The following is a 16,186-nucleotide window of genomic DNA, read 5'->3' as shown; positions in this document are numbered from 1 at the left end:
GGGAAGAAAAGTTTCTTGATAAAGGCCAAGTCATACACACAGTCTGTTATACTGTCTAATTTGAAGACAGTAAATGATGATATAAAATTGGACATCAAACCCCATCTAAACTTTAGCTATGGAAGGGGAGTGGTTTTTAATAGGGATCTGTATGAATTTACTGAAGAGGAGATATTGGCCATGTGTCCCCTATCAGTGTGGAAAGTACATAAAGTACCTGGAACATCAATGATTGTTCTTACTTTCCAGGATGCTGATGTACCTTTCCACATAGACATAGAAAACGAAAGGATCAGAGTTCAACCTTTTAAGCAGAAGCCACTGCAATGTTATAATTGCTTTAAATTTGGACATCCTTCCAAAGTTTGCAATAATGAAAAAATTTGTAATACTTGCTCCAAAATTTATCATGGGGATTGTACACTTGAGGCAAGGTGCTTAAACTGCAACTCTAATCATAAATCTAATGATAGGAGCTGCCAGTTTTATAAGTTAGAAGAGGCTGCCCTCAATAAATCAATTATTGAACATGTAAGCGTGGGGCATGCCAAGAGATTATTAAATAAATCTAATACTTATGCAAAAACATTAAAAACAGGAGAAAAAGTTCCTCGGGAATCATCTCACCCACCTACTACTGTAGGTAGTTCTCGAAAAAGGAATTCACAATCTATTGATAAAGTGCTGTATAAGACAAGAACATCTCCTCCTAAAGATTTATCATTGAGTATCAACAAAAAGACATTGCCCACCACTATCAAACCTTTGTCCCCCATTACAATGGATAGTACTAACCTCTCCCAGGCCATATCCTTGCCTGATTTAATAGAGATTCCACCTGACACCAAGTTATCAGGTGTACCTGTAGTGGGGAAGGTACAAAAACCTGGTAACTTGCAACCTATTAATCGTAAAAGAGAGAGACCTCCATCTCTCTCACCCCCTTCCATAAGAAATACTAGAATTATGACATCAAATAAATATGATGTTTTGTCTGTTGATGTTGGCGATCAACCAGAAGACAATTTAAATAAATCAGAAATTCAAGTTGAGGTCCACCATCCCCCTCAACAAATATATAAAAAAGATACAAAGAAAAACTCCAACGTAAAACCCAACATAACAAGACCATCTCTGAAGAAACCTACAAGTAATAATGTTAGATTAAAAACTGCTAATGGGAAGACCTCACCCAAGACGTCTTCCAGAAATAATCCATAGTTTTCTCCTCCATTTTGCAATGGAACTGTCAGGGTTTGAGGGCGAAATATGAAGAACTTAAGCTCCTAATTCATGAGCATTCCCCCATAATAGTATGTCTACAGGAAAGTATGCTTGATTCTAACACTCCTAGTCCTCGAGAGTATGTTAGCTATAGAACACCATATAATCAACAAGCAGGGAGCCATGGCGGAAGTCTCATGTACATTCGTCGAGATGTTCCCCAAATACCCATGTCTATACGTACAACCCTGCAGGCAGTTGTTGTACAAATTGATATAGGGAGAAAATATACAATATGCTCTCTGTACTTACCTCCAAATGATGATATTTTATATGATGATTTAGTAGAAGTTATTCAACAAGTCCCTCAACCTTTTCTCTTACTGGGAGATATGAATGGTAGACATCCTTTATGGGGTGATGTTTTGGCCAACACAAGGGGCAATATTATCTCATCAATTGTGGAGAATGAGGATGTGGGGCTCCTTAATACAGGAGAGCCCACGCACTTCCATGTTCAGACAGGTACTTTGTCATGCATTGACCTTTCAATTGCAAGCTCTAACTGCCTTCTTGATTTTGATTGGAGGACATTAGATGATTGGCATACTAGTGATCATGCACCAATCATTATAAACACCAACAAGGGTCCACCTTTGCAAAGATCGCCACGTTGGAATCTAGACAAGGCAGACTGGGTTAAATTTTCTGAGCTAAGTGAAATTGAAGGGAGAGCAGAACAGTTTGAAAGTATTGATGATGCCATAGACCTGCTGAATGGAACTCTTCATACAGCAGGAGTCAATTCAATTCCCAAAACAACAGGATTATTCAAACGACGACCAGTCCCGTGGTGGTCTTCAGAACTAACTGCACTCCACAGAGCCACAAGAAGATCTCTAACACGATTGCGTAGACTCCGAACTGATGAGAATTTAATTATGTACAAGAAATGTAGAGCACAGTTCCGTCGTGCCATGAAAGAAGCAAGGCGCCAATCATGGATGTCTTTTGTTTCCTCCATTAACAGTAGAACACCACCATCTTCTGTGTGGAGGAAAGTAAAAAAGATAGCTGGCAAATTCACCCCCAACCCACCACCAGTGTTGAAGGTGAATGGCCAGTATGTAACTGAAGCAAATGAAGTTAGCAATGCCCTGGCTAATCATTTTTCAAATGTATCCAGCAAGTGTGAAGGAGCCCCTGGTCACCAGTATAGGAGCACTGAAGAAAAGAAAATTTTAAATTTTGCAACAAGAAGGGAAGAGTCGTATAATTCTCCTTTCACTGAAAGAGAATTTGATTCCGCACTTGCTCATTGCAACGATACAGCCCCTGGACCCGATGGAATTCCATATGCAATGATTAAACATGTACATTTTAATACAAAGCTATTTATTTTAAGTATTATTAATAGAATATGGCATGATCATAGCTACCCAAGTGTTTGGGAACTAGCCATTATTTTAGCCTTTTTAAAACCCGGTAAAGACAAGTTTTTAGCAGCAAACTATCGTCCTATTGCATTGACATCTTGTTTATGTAAAATCATGGAGAAGATGGTCAATGCAAGGCTGATATGGTACCTTGAAAAGAAAGGTATTTTATCACCGATTCAATGTGGATTCCGAAAAATGCACTCAACGACTGATGTGTTGATACGACTTGAGTCATCTATTTGTGAAGCCTTTGCTTCCAAACAGCACCATGTTACAGTATTTTTTGACCTTGAAAAGGCATATGATACCACATGGAGATATGGTATTCTTAAAACCATTCATGAATTGGGATTGAGAGGAGAGCTGCCACTATTTATTCAGGCATTTCTTTCACATAGAGTTTTTCAAGTGAGAGTGGGGGAAACTCTATCAGAGAGTAAGTGCCAGGAAGAAGGAGTTCCTCAGGGTAGTGTGCTGAGTGTAACCCTTTTTGCACTAGCAATTAATGGGATATCCTCAGCCATTCCCCAGGATGTTCTCTCAACACTATTTGTGGATGATCTCTCAATATCATTTGCTGGCACTAGAATGGCAATGGTTGAGAGAAAAATCCAACTCTCTATTGATAAAATTATCCAGTGGGCTGACATGAATGGATTTAAGTTCTCGACAAGTAAAACTACCATTGTCCATTTTTGTCGTATCCGGGGAGTACATCCAGACCCGGATATATACATTAAAGGTCAACGGATACCATGTGTATCGGAAACCAAATTTTTAGGTTTGATATTTGACTGTAGACTTACATGGGTTTCTCACCTAAAAGCGCTAAAAGCTAAATGTGTTGAAGCTCTGAATATCTTAAAAGTATTGTCCCATACATCATGGGGGGCAGACCGCAATACTATTTTAGAATTATACAAGGCCTTGATTTTTTCCAAAATTAGTTATGGTTGTGAGGTATATTCTTCAGCCACCCCAAGCCGGTTAAAAATATTAGACTCTATACATCATGCAGGTATTAGATTATCTACTGGAGCTTTTAAAACCTCGCCTATCCCAAGTCTCCTTGTTGATGCTGGAGAGTTACCTCTAGACCTTTACCGAATGTCTTCCATTCTTCGGTATTGGTTTAGATTGCAAAGACTCCCTAGCTCTCTAGCCTTTCAGACTGCAAGCCTTGTAAGACACGCATCATACTTTGAGTTGCACCCAAAATTTCCTCAACCTTATGGCTTTCGGGTGAAACGATTTTTAAATAGTCTGGATATAATTAGAAATAAGGTACTTCCATTCAAGTTATCATCAACGCCTCCATGGAAATTACCTGACATATCTTTTTGTAAATACTTTATTGGAGTTAAGAAGAATATGACTGACTTAGAATCCAGGTCTCTTTTTATGGAACATGTCGAAGAACATAGGGGATCGACTTTTATATATACTGATGGCTCCAAATCTGATGCTGGCGTTGGATTTGGAGTACATAGTAATGATTTTAATTGTAGAGGTGCACTTCCTCTAACAGCTTCCATATTTACTGCCGAACTGTATGGCATATTAACCGCTATTGAGAAAATAGCTTTGGAAAAGGAGGGTAATTTTACAATTTTTAGTGATGCAAGGAGTGTTCTTCAAGCTTTAGAAGTTTTTAATTCTAGTAACCCTCTAGTTTTAAAGATTTTAGAATGGCTTTTTATTATTGGACGGAAAGGTATAACTGTTCGATTTTGTTGGGTTCCAGCACATGTAGGTGTGTCTGGGAATGAGAAGGCAGATTTACTGGCGAAGAATGCGGCATCCGAGTTGCTACCAAGGAGGTATCCCATTCCATGTAACGATCTCCTACCTTATATCAAGAAATTGGTTTGTGATAAATGGCAACAGCACTGGGACAGTCAAGACGGCAATAAAATGAGGGAAGTAACAAATATCATATCACCTTGGAGGTATAACATGATTCCCCGAAAATGGGAGACGACTCTTTGTCGTCTCCGTATTGGTCAAACACGGTTGACACACGAGTTTCTGCTGAAGGGCCAACACCAACCGTACTGCGAGGACTGCTTAGTACCTTTAACAGTGAGGCATTTGTTGACCGAATGCCCTAATTTTACTAACTTAAGAAATAGATATCTGTTTGAGGCTCGAGGTGAGGATGGCAGGTTTATCCTTGCCAAGATTCTTGGACATGATGTGTCTTACTATGCGAGCGGAATTTTTAGATTTATTTCAGAAGCAGGTCTTCTGAAAACTCTATAACTATTTTGATGACTTCTTAATTTTTATGGTTTTAATCGAATTCTCTTTTAATTTTCATATACAGTAAATGGTATCGGCGTCAATGACCTTAGATGTCAGGATGCCAGAAAACTTTCAATCAATCAATCAATCGTCTCGTCTCTCAGTCATCTCCTAATGGCTCATTTGCACACACTGCTCGATCTCAGCAGTGAAAGGTTACCGCTTGCCTTTAGTTTGAGCGGAGTTAGCATTTCCTCTTTGCCAGAATTGTCTCTCCTGCTACCCGTTGAGGTACTACCACTAGAGATTTATTACATTCTTTTACTGGCAAGACAGTACTATATTGGATCCCTCTACACGTACATCAAATAGTCTGGCCTATTCTTTCCACATTCTCCTCTGTCCTCATACACATGACAACACTGAGGTTACCAAACAGTTCTTCTTTGCTCAAGGGGTTAACTACTGTAATGTAATTGTTTAGTGGCTACCTTCTTCTTGGTAATGGTAGAATAGACTCTAGCTATGGTAAGCAGCTCATTTAGGAGGACACTCAAAAATCAAATTATTGTTCTCTAGTCTTGGGTAGTACCATAGCCTCTGTACCATGACCATCCTCTGTCTTTGATTAGAGTTCTTTTGATTGAAGGTATAATCGGGCACGCTGTTCTATCTTATTTATCTTCCTCTTGGTTTCTTTTTTCTTTTTTCTTTTTTTTTGAAGTTTTTATAGTTAATATATGAAAGATTCTTAAAATATTTTGCTTTGGTTGTTTATTACTTCTCTTGTAGATTTTTTATTTCCTTGTTTTTACCTCACTGGGCTATTTTCCATGTTAGAGACCTTGGGCTTATAGCAGCTTGCTTTTCCAACTAGGGTTATAGCTTAGCTTGTAATGATAATATTAATATGAAGTTTTGAGTGCACTTACCCTCAGTCAGAAGTCAGACCTACTCTTTAGAAAGTAGTTCGTGTACTACGAACCCTGAAAGGAGCCTTACGAACAGCTTCATCAGTCATTAGATCGTTCCTTGACCGTTGTGGCTTTCCTGTTACCACTGGCCTCTGCAAAGAGAGTCAGCGAGCTACATGGTCTGTCCTACAATGCACCCATTCATTTGATTGGGACAAGTGACACTCGACTCCATCACTGAATTTGTAGCTAGGACTCAAAATCCAGGTATAGCGGATCTTAGATTCGCAGCCCTCCAGATTGAGAGTCCATTCCATAACTAATAATCCGGATCAGCTGTTGCTATGGCCTCTGAGATCGCTGAGCTTGCCCACATGTCAACATCTTGTTTGTCAGTATGGGCAGGGTGAAGAGGAGGTTCACCAGGAACACAATCTCTGTATGGATTCGGCAGGTAATGGAGCGAGTCCTAGATTTGGACTTCTCTCCTCTTGGCCGTGGACCCAGAACTCATGACATCAGGGGTATTAGCACATCCCTGGCGTTAAAAAAAAATTACTATGTGGCACAGGTCCTACAGGCAGTTGTGTGGAAATGACAAAAACCTTCATGGCCCATTACCTGTAAGATATATCCCTCAGGAACTAGAACACCTTTTCCATAGGTCCTGTGGTAGCTGCACAAATTGTTGTAGGAAACTCCTCATCTCTCTTGTACGACGATTAGCTGTTGGTTAAGTGCAGACGTTACCCCGTAGTAAGTCTAGAATGAATGTGCGTGTGACTGGCCTCTTCGTTCTTTATTCTCCCCTCTCTTGGAATTTCTGCATACGAGGGACTCTGCAAGCTTACCCCTGTCTGCAGGTGGGTACCTTAGTCCCTTGTGTAACCTAATACTGTATATGTGTATATATATTTATGTCCCCAATCTCAATGAGCGGTGGAGCCAGGCAATGTCTAGGTTAAGTGCAGAGTTTGGCTCCAATATTTTCCTTACCTGGTCAAGTCACAATGTTTAGATTACGCACCATTGCACAGATTCTTCAGGCTGTTATCTCTTACATATTTTGAATGTTAGTAGTATGTATACAAGCATAATTTATTTATATACTTTATGTCTTGCAGAGGAACTAGAAAAGGAGTAAGAAAAGCAATGTAACATTAACAACTTACATTAGTTATTCAAGAAAATAGAGATTATCAATGCTGGCCAAAATATGCATGCATGCATACAGGTCTCGACTTGAAATCAGATAGCCGGTTTCGTGCCTTTTGGGATTTTTGACCATTCGTGCTGCATAGTCACCACACTTTATAGAAATTATAACGAGCAAGTCAGTGTAAGGTTAAAGCAGGTACACCGATCAACAACAAAATACATTGAATATGTTTTTTATATCATTTACATTTATTTATCCATCAGACATTAAATTTAGTTACGTAGGAGACAGTGTCTTGATAATAATATATTACAATTTCTTGTTTTCAGTTTGAAAAAGAATATGCTTATAACATCCGCTATAATTATGGAAAAGAAGGAAAGAGGACGAATTACACCCCTTATGGTTGTGTGAAGATTATCACAGCATCTTTGGGTCCAGGGGATGCTCATGGTTGTCCTTTCAAGCATACAGATGCTTCCATGCTCAAGCATAGACTCCATGGCTATGGTGTTTCACAGCAAGGTATGCTCCTTTTAAGTTACACTATGATGATAATATTGAATGTACGTTTTATGATTTATTCATTGGAGCAAAAAAATGTTACTTCATTGTAGTTGATGAATTTATATGATAAACCATTCAAGTTTATTAACTGTGCATAAGTAAAATTAGTTACATCAGTTGTACCCAAGATTCATGTCTTAGGAATGATTCACAATCCTTCAAAATATAATATTTAGCTTGTAATTACGTCTTGAAATTTCAAGAGTTTGTTATTAATTGTTTCTGTAAGGATTGTGTTGGGATTTGTTGCTAATATGATCATATAATTTTATTTTTATGTACTTGACTACTGGGTCTTCCATTTCTTTTCTGATTAACAGTTGTTTAGCTGTGTTGTTTTGATTGTACAATTGTAATTGATATATATATATATATATATATATATATATATATATATATATATATATATATATATATATATATATATATATATATATATATATATATTCAAATAAGCCATATATGTTTTTGATACATTAATGTCTGGATTCTCTTAACGACCTCGGGATCAAAGCCCCAGGTGAAATCACACAAAGACAAGAGCTTGTGACCGGCCGGGAATCGAACCCTGGTCGGCAAGCTTGTATAGACAGTGACTAAACCACTTGGCCACGAAGAAAGATAAAAGTCAATGACAATTCTTCTGTACTTATACTTGTCGAATTCATGTGTTTTGTACTTTGAATTGAAATCAGCCCATCTTCACCATCATAGCTAATTGGTAGTTTGTTACTTGGCATTCGATTAATGATAAATTTTGCACATTTAGACGTGTTTTTTTCATATTCAAATAAGCCATATATATTTTTGATACATCAATGTCTGGATTCTCTTAACGACCTCGGGATCAGAGCCCCAGGCGAAATCACACAAAGACAAGAGCTTGTGACCGGCCGGGAATCAAACCCTGGTCGGCAAGCTTGTATAGACAGTGACTAAACCACTTGGCCGCGAAGAAAGATAAAAGTCAATGACAATTCTTCTGTACTTATACCTGTCGAATTTAGGTGTTTTGTACTTAGAAATGAAATCAACCCATCTTCACCATCGTAGCCAATTGGTAGTTTGTTCCTTGGCATTCGATTAATGATAAATTTTGCACATTTAGACGTGTTTTTTTCATATTCAAATAAGCCATATATATTTTTGATACATTAATGTCTGGATTCTCTTAACGACCTCGGGATCAGAGCCCCAGGCGAAATCACACAAAGACAAGAGCTTGTGACCGGCCGAGAATCGAACCCTGGTCGGCAAGCTTGTATAGACAGTGACTAAACCACTTGGCCACGAAGAAAGATAAAAGTCAATGACAATTCTTCTGTACTTATACCTGACGAATTCATGTGTTTTGTACTTAGAATTGAAATCAACCCATCTTCACCATCGTAGCTAATTGGTAGTTTGTTACTTGGCATTCGATTAATGATAAATTTTGCACATTTAGACGTGTTTTTTTATATTCAAATAAGCCATATATATTTTTGATACATTAATGTCTTAATGTTTGCCATCGACAAAATTTGAAAAACCGTAGGCACAGCCGGCGGCAAAAATTGTGGATGGATGGAAGCTAGAATCAGATGGGTTACTCCCATTCCATTAGAACTCTCTTTCTGGTAAGGATACAGTAGGCGGCAGAATAGCCTTCCTACATTTACAGTTTTTGTGTTGAACCATAATAATATGAAACCCTCCTTTCCATTCGTTCTTTCTCTCTATAGGCGGCACTAGCCTAACCCCGGTAGTATACCGGTAAAACTACAGTATACAACAATACAGCATTACAAGTATTTCTAACATACTCTGTGTATCCTATCACAGTTGGGACCGCATAACATGTTGAGGTTGAGTAATCCCTCAACACCCAGATGAATCCTTTGATCATCAAGACACATATAAAACACTGTTTGTTATTAATATACTACAGGTGGAGAAGTTAGTATAAATATTTTCTAACCCAGGCTCTTCGTACGGGAGTCGTTCCACCCTGTATTCTCCCTTATAGGGAATTTAAATATTAATAGTGACGGAGGTCTCAGCGATTGCCTGGGAGAGGAAACACAGATATGTGTCTTTCCTATTTCCTTTCTAGCTTACTATCCTAAGCTATTGAATATAATAGTAAGTGTTACTATTAAAAGTATGCATTTATATCAATGATATAAACAATTGTATTCTCATTGAAACCTTTTCCTTTACAGGAGGAGCCAATGGTGACATGTGTGCAGTTGTGTTCTGCAACCACAAGCGTGAGGACTTTTGTGGGCATACGATGTACAGGTCTCATGCCCCCTGCTGCATCGTATCTGGATCCCTGAGGTACTTGGACCCGAAGGGTTGCTCCAACTGCTCGACCTTGCTGACCAACGGCTTTGAAGACATCCCTGCCTCCACAGAGGCTAGGGATACAGCAAGGGGAACCCTTCGTAGGTGGGTAAGAGGGTTCCAAAAGAACTCTCCGGGACCTTACCTACCCAACGAATCTCTTAAGTGCCTTCTGTTCCCTAAGGCTCTATCCAGTGCGGTAGTGCCCCAGGAACAGGTCCAGCCTCAATTCATTCAACTGAAGATCGACGCGGACATTAACAAGGCACTTGAAGGCATGGACATCCACCAAGAACGGATGTCGGAGGTGTCTACCAACACCGAACAGGACCTATTGCAAGAAGGCCCTGAAGAAGACGTGGTTCAACCACTAACGGAGGAAGAAGGATCCGTTTTGATGGTGACTGAGGAACCCCAGTTCACCGTGACGGCATATCAACCTATGCCGTCAACCTCTTCAGCCCCAACTCCCCAACCGACTACACAAGTCGACAGGAGCGAGGCGCTCCTAACGTCGATCCAGCAGATGTTGGCAGTTTTCCGGAAGGAACAAGAGGAGATGAAGCAAGACATTAAGCAGACAAAGAGAGAGGTACAAGAAGGGAAGCACCCTGGTGCTTCCAGGGGTTCTATTAAACCCCTTAAAGTATCTGACCTCCCTCACTGCTCCGAAACCATCCCTGGAGGTATATGGAGCACATGCCCATGATGAATGGGAAGCTATGCATCTCCGAGAAGTTGGGGGCCAAACCCCTTGAAGATCTTGAATTTTGGCCCAGCTTTTCAGCGTAACCAGATTGTTATGTGAGACTGCGAGATGAACCTGCATCCCGCGAGGAGACGATACCGAAGGAAGTCATTGTCTTCGAACATGACAAGGCATAAGCCATCCTTACAAAGACCCTGAAAGGAGGTGGATATACCAACTCCAAAGTCTCAGCATTGAGCAAGAGGCATCCAACCTTCATTGTGCCTGCCTCCAGAGCTTTCCCCTTTTCTGAGAAAGCCCTCGACTGCGTCATGAAAGCAGTCGAAGAGGGTAAACCCTGCCCAATCCTAGAGGAATGTAAACCATTATCTCTAGCTATGCCTACCTGCGAGAAGAAGGGGAAAGAGGTACATCTAACCCTCTCCGTCTTGAAGTTGGATCTGGAGATAGCAGGCCAACAGTTTAATGAGAACTTTTCCAAACTTGCCAGATCATCTCTTGAGAAGGGAACAGGCGACAAAAGAAAGACTTTCCGCCTCCCTGTCTCATCAGAACTTCTTGGAAATGTGTGCAGGCCTAAATAATGCCCCAGACATGTATATGATCCTAGCCAAGTCTCACGTGGGTACTCTTGTGTAGGACTTGTATGCTTTTGTCAGGTCAAGGAGGACCTATAGAGAGCATGTGTTCACCGCAGCAATGGTGAAACACGAACCCAGAAAACTGAATTCATCTTGTATGTGGGGCAAAGACCTTTTCCCACAGGAAGTGGTCCAAGAAGTCATTGCCAAAGCAACCATGGAGAATAGGAACCTTTTCCAAAAGTGGGGCATGTCTTCAAAGAGGAAATCTTCCTCAGACGGAGGTCCCCAGCCTGAGAACAAAAAGGCAAGAAGACCACGTAGACCTGCGCAACTTCCGGCCGTGATTATGGCCACAGTGCCTCAAACGGTAGCCCAGCCGCAGACCACCTTCCAGATGGTCCCTCAACAGCTGGTAGCCCAGTCACCTGTTTTTAACCCAGGCTTTGAGAGGCATTTGACCACCTTTCAGCCCTACAAAGGTAGAGGCCCTAAAAGAGGTTCTCCAGAAACCCCCCAAGGGGCAGAGGAGGTTGCGGTCACGGAAAAAAGTCCTCGGGAACCCCTAAGCAGTGAGGGGATCCAGGTAGGAGGCATACTGTTTTACTTTCGGGATCGTTGGACCTTCGATCCCCTGGGCCCACAGCCTAGTCACAAATGGACTCGGATGTAGATGGAACAAAGTTCCAACCCCGTTTTCTGAAATTCTTCCAACACTCCACCCCCTTGTTGAAAGAATATACCTCAGAACTCTTTAAGAAGAAGGTAATAAAGAAAGTGAAGTCCATCAAATTCCAGGGAAGGCTGTTTTGTGTTCCCAAGAAAGACTCAGACAAACTCAGAGTCATTCTAGACTTGTCTCCACTCAAGTTCATCGAGAACAACAAGTTCCGAATGCTTACCTTGCAACACATAAGGACCCTTCTACCCAAAAGGGCATACACAGTCTTAATAGACCTGGCAGATGCTTACTGGCACCTTCCAGTCAGTCGCCCCCTCTCCTCCTACCTAGGATTCAAGCTACAGGAGACAAAAGTTGTCTTCAGAGCAATGCCCTTTGGGCTAAACATAGCCCCAAGGGTATTCACGAAGCTAGCTGACACAATCGTCCAGCAGCTACACTCTGAAGAAGTTCAAGTAGTAGCATATCTAGACGATTGGGTGGTGTGGGCAGCATCCAAGACGACTTGTATGTAAGCGGCCGGAAAGGTGATCCAGTTCCTGGAGCACCTGGGCTTCAAGATCAATCGCAAGAAGTCTCGCCTTTCTCCAGCTCAAAAGTTCCACTGGTTAGGAATCCAGTGAAACTTAAAGTCACACCATCTCTCCATTCCATTCAAGAAGAGGAGAGAGATAGCGGGAGCTGTCAAGAGACTAATCCGATAGAAGAGGATTTCAAGATGCCAACAGGAAAGAGGAAGAGTATTGGGCTCTCTCCAATTTGCAGCAGTGACAGACCCAGTGCTAAAAGCACAACTAAAGAATGCGTCAGGAGTCTGGAGAAGATACGCATAAACGCTCGAAGAGATCAACTAATGTTGACCCCAACCCGATTGCGCACGCTACTAAAGCCGTAGTTGACATCCAAGAGCCTAGCGCGGACAATTCCCCTACAACCACCACAACCATCAGTGGTGATACACACAGACGCCTCCCTGGAAGGATGGGGAGGCCATTCTCTCAAGAGAAAAGTGCAAGGGAATTGGTCGCACCAGTTCAAAACCTTTCACATCAACATTTTGCAGGCCATGGCAGTCTTCCTAACGTTGAAGAAACTATCCCCCCGCAGAGCAATCCACATAATTATTGGTTCTGGACAACGAAGTGATAGCAAAATGTCTAAATCGACAAGGCTCGAGATCACCTCACATCAATCATGTGATGTTAGCCATCTTCCACCTGGCAAGGAAGAGAAGATGGCATTTATCAGCAGTTCACCTTCAAGGGTTCCGCAATGTGACGGCGGACGCTCTATCCAGGCGAAATCCCATAGAGACAGAATGATCCCTAGATGCAGACTCATTCTCCTTCATCTCGGAAAAAGTCCCGGAACTGCAGATCGACCTCTTCACGACGAGCGACAACAAGAAACTACCTCATTACGTAGCCCCTTACATGGACTCTCAAGCAGAAGCGATAGACGCCATGTCTCTCGACCGGAAAAGAGGGAATCGGATATACCTGTTTCCACCAACCAATCTCCTGCTAAAAGTCTTCGACAAGCTGAGATCCTTCAGAGGGACAGCTGCAGTAGTGGCCCCCAAGTGGCCCAAAAGCAATTGGTTTCCTCTAGTTCTAGAATTGAAACTGAAGCTGTTTCCTCTGCCGAACCCAGTTTTATCTCAATTGGTTCAGAAGTCGACTGTTTACGCTTCATCCTCGAGAACCAACAACCTACATCTCATGATTTTCTCGCCCTAGCAGCGAGCAAAAAGTTTGGGATCTCGAAGGACAAGGTCGGCTTCATTGAAGAGTACAAGTCAAGTTCAACCAGGAGACAATATGAATCATCTTTGAAGAAATGGGTATCCTTTGTGAAAACAAGGAGACCAACAGAAATTCCAATAGTCTTCTGTCTCTCTTTCTTCATCTACCTACACGAACAAGGCCTGGCTTCCACTACGATAACTGCGTGTAAGTCGGCCCTGACTAGACCTCTTCTATACGCCTTTGAGGTGGACTTCACAAGTGAAATCTTCAATAAGGTACCAAAAGCATGCGCTAGACTCAAGCCGGCAACCCCTCTAAAGCCCATCACATGGTCATTGGACAAAGTCTTGCACTTTGCTTCAAACCTAAACAATGAGGATTGTATTTTAAAGGATCTAACACAGAAATTTATTTTTCTGCTCGCAATAGCCTCAGGGGCTAGAGTTAGTGAAATAGTGGCCTTATCAGAAATGTAGACCATATTCAGTTCCTAGACACAGGAGAACTGAACCCCTTTCCTGATCCTGCTTTTCTTGCCAAGAACGAGCTGCCCACCAAGAGGTGGGGTCCTTATTGAATCTGCCCACTGAAGGAAGATGTCTCTCTATGCCCAGTAGAGTGTCTTAAGGTCTATCTTCGTAGAACTTCATACTTCAAGGAGGGATAGCTCTTCCAAGGAGAAACCTCAGGATCAAATCTATCCCGAAGACAACTGAGAGCGAAGCTCACCTACTTTATTAGCAGAGCGGATCCTGACAGCTCACCCTCAGGTCACGATCCAAGAAAAGTTGCTTCTCTGTTGAATTCCTTCCAACACATGGACTTTGAGAGGCTCCGCTCATATACGGGGTGGAAATCATCTAGAGTCTTCTATAAACATTATGTGAAGCAAGTAGATGAAATAAAATACTTTGTGGTGGCGGCGGACTCAACAGTGTATCGGGTGAATAGGTTTTGATACCTTCTAGTGCAAATTATAGCGATGATTAATAGACTGTTTTATACTGGTGCAGAATCTGACCAATAACACCAGTGCTGTGTGAACATTTTAACACAGTGTTGACGCATATCCAACATTTAAGTGAATCTAGACAGATTTTGTCTTACATTCACATTGAGTGGCATTTAATTAATACTGAATTCATATATATTCTTCCCTTACAGGCCAGAAATATATATAACCATGATATTTAGTTATGCAAGGTCAGAGTTCTACTTTGTTATACCTACATTTTATAACTTATTTCTACAAATCAAACATAGAAAATGTAGATGTGTCTTATTTCAGTCCCAGTTGATAATAATAAAGCAACCAAGAGTTTTATTCTATTCCTATAAAGAGAAGCTTGAACATGTACAGATGTCCAAAGCATGAAAAGGTAACTTCTAAAAGTTTCCCTTTCATTCTTACAGATATACAAACTTTGAATCCTTATAGTTGAAGTCAACATATTCCCTGCAGGGGGCAGGAAGCCCTAAGCCAGTTCCAAGCTTAGTGGATATGACAGATAACGGTGATGTCATATATAGGTCTAGCAGACCAGATAAGGAACCTATTCAAAGTAAAGGCACTTACTTTCAAGCTAATTCTCTGGTATGCTTCCATCAGGATGACATGGCCGAGCCCAAAAAATGGATTTTGAGCAAAGCGAGAAATCTATTTTTGGGTGAGATAGCCATGTCGTCCTATTAGACCCACCCTTCTTCCTTGATGACCCCACCCGAAACTACTCTATCTGCGGCTATTCCCGCTTAAATGCAACAAGTGAATGGCTGCCGGTGGCAGTACGGAGAGGAGGTCCACCGGGTACCTAGATATCGTCTCCCCTTTCGTTCACCACTCTTCCCCCTCAAAGAGTTAAATCTATTCGGGGTGAAGATTGCTATGTGTCGTATCTAAAAAATACAACCCCTGATATTATGTGACATGTTTAAAGTTATATTATGGATGAATCCCGTCAGGAGTTAGAATCCTGGAAACCTTTGGTTTATTTCTCTGGGAATATCACTAAGCAAATATCCCTTAGAAAGGCTACCTAAAGAAACCATCCATCAGGACAACATGGCCGATCCCAAATATATATATATATATATATATATATATATATATATATATATATATATATATATATATATATATATATATATATATATATATATATATATATATATATATATATATATGTATATATATATATATATATATGTATATATATGTATGTATGTATGTATGTGTGTATATATATATATATATATATATATATATATATATATATATATATATATATATATATATATATATATATATATATAATGGATTTTGAGCGAAGCGAAAAATCTATTTTTGGGTGAGATAGCCATGTCGTCCTGATGGAAGGTTCCTAATAGTAGCTTCCTAAGGGATATATGTACTACAGTGATATTCCCAGAGAATTTACCTTTAGGTCTCCAGAATTCTAACTCCTGGCGCGAATATCCTTAAAAATTTCTCTCAAGGATATCGCATAATATCACGGGATGTATTCTTGACACACCACATAGCAATCTTCACCCCGAATAGCGTTTACGGTTCGACGGGGGAAAGTGGCAAA

At 40.8% G+C, this 16,186-nt stretch overlaps 1 protein-coding gene across 1 annotated transcript in view; it reads left to right on the top strand.

Moving 5' to 3' along the window:
- Positions 1–16,186, top strand: part of Prim2 (DNA primase subunit 2) — a 294,414-nt gene that overhangs the window by 221,161 nt on the left and 57,067 nt on the right. Inside the window, exon 8 of the mRNA XM_068375288.1 lies at positions 7,310–7,505. Within this exon, the coding sequence (XP_068231389.1) occupies positions 7,310–7,505 (196 nt within the window). The remainder of the gene's footprint in view (positions 1–7,309; positions 7,506–16,186) is intronic.

This window comes from Palaemon carinicauda, chromosome 6 (assembly GCF_036898095.1).
Source record: "Palaemon carinicauda isolate YSFRI2023 chromosome 6, ASM3689809v2, whole genome shotgun sequence".
Lineage (NCBI taxonomy): Eukaryota > Metazoa > Arthropoda > Malacostraca > Decapoda > Palaemonidae > Palaemon > Palaemon carinicauda.
This window is presented reverse-complemented; position numbering and strand designations above follow the sequence as displayed.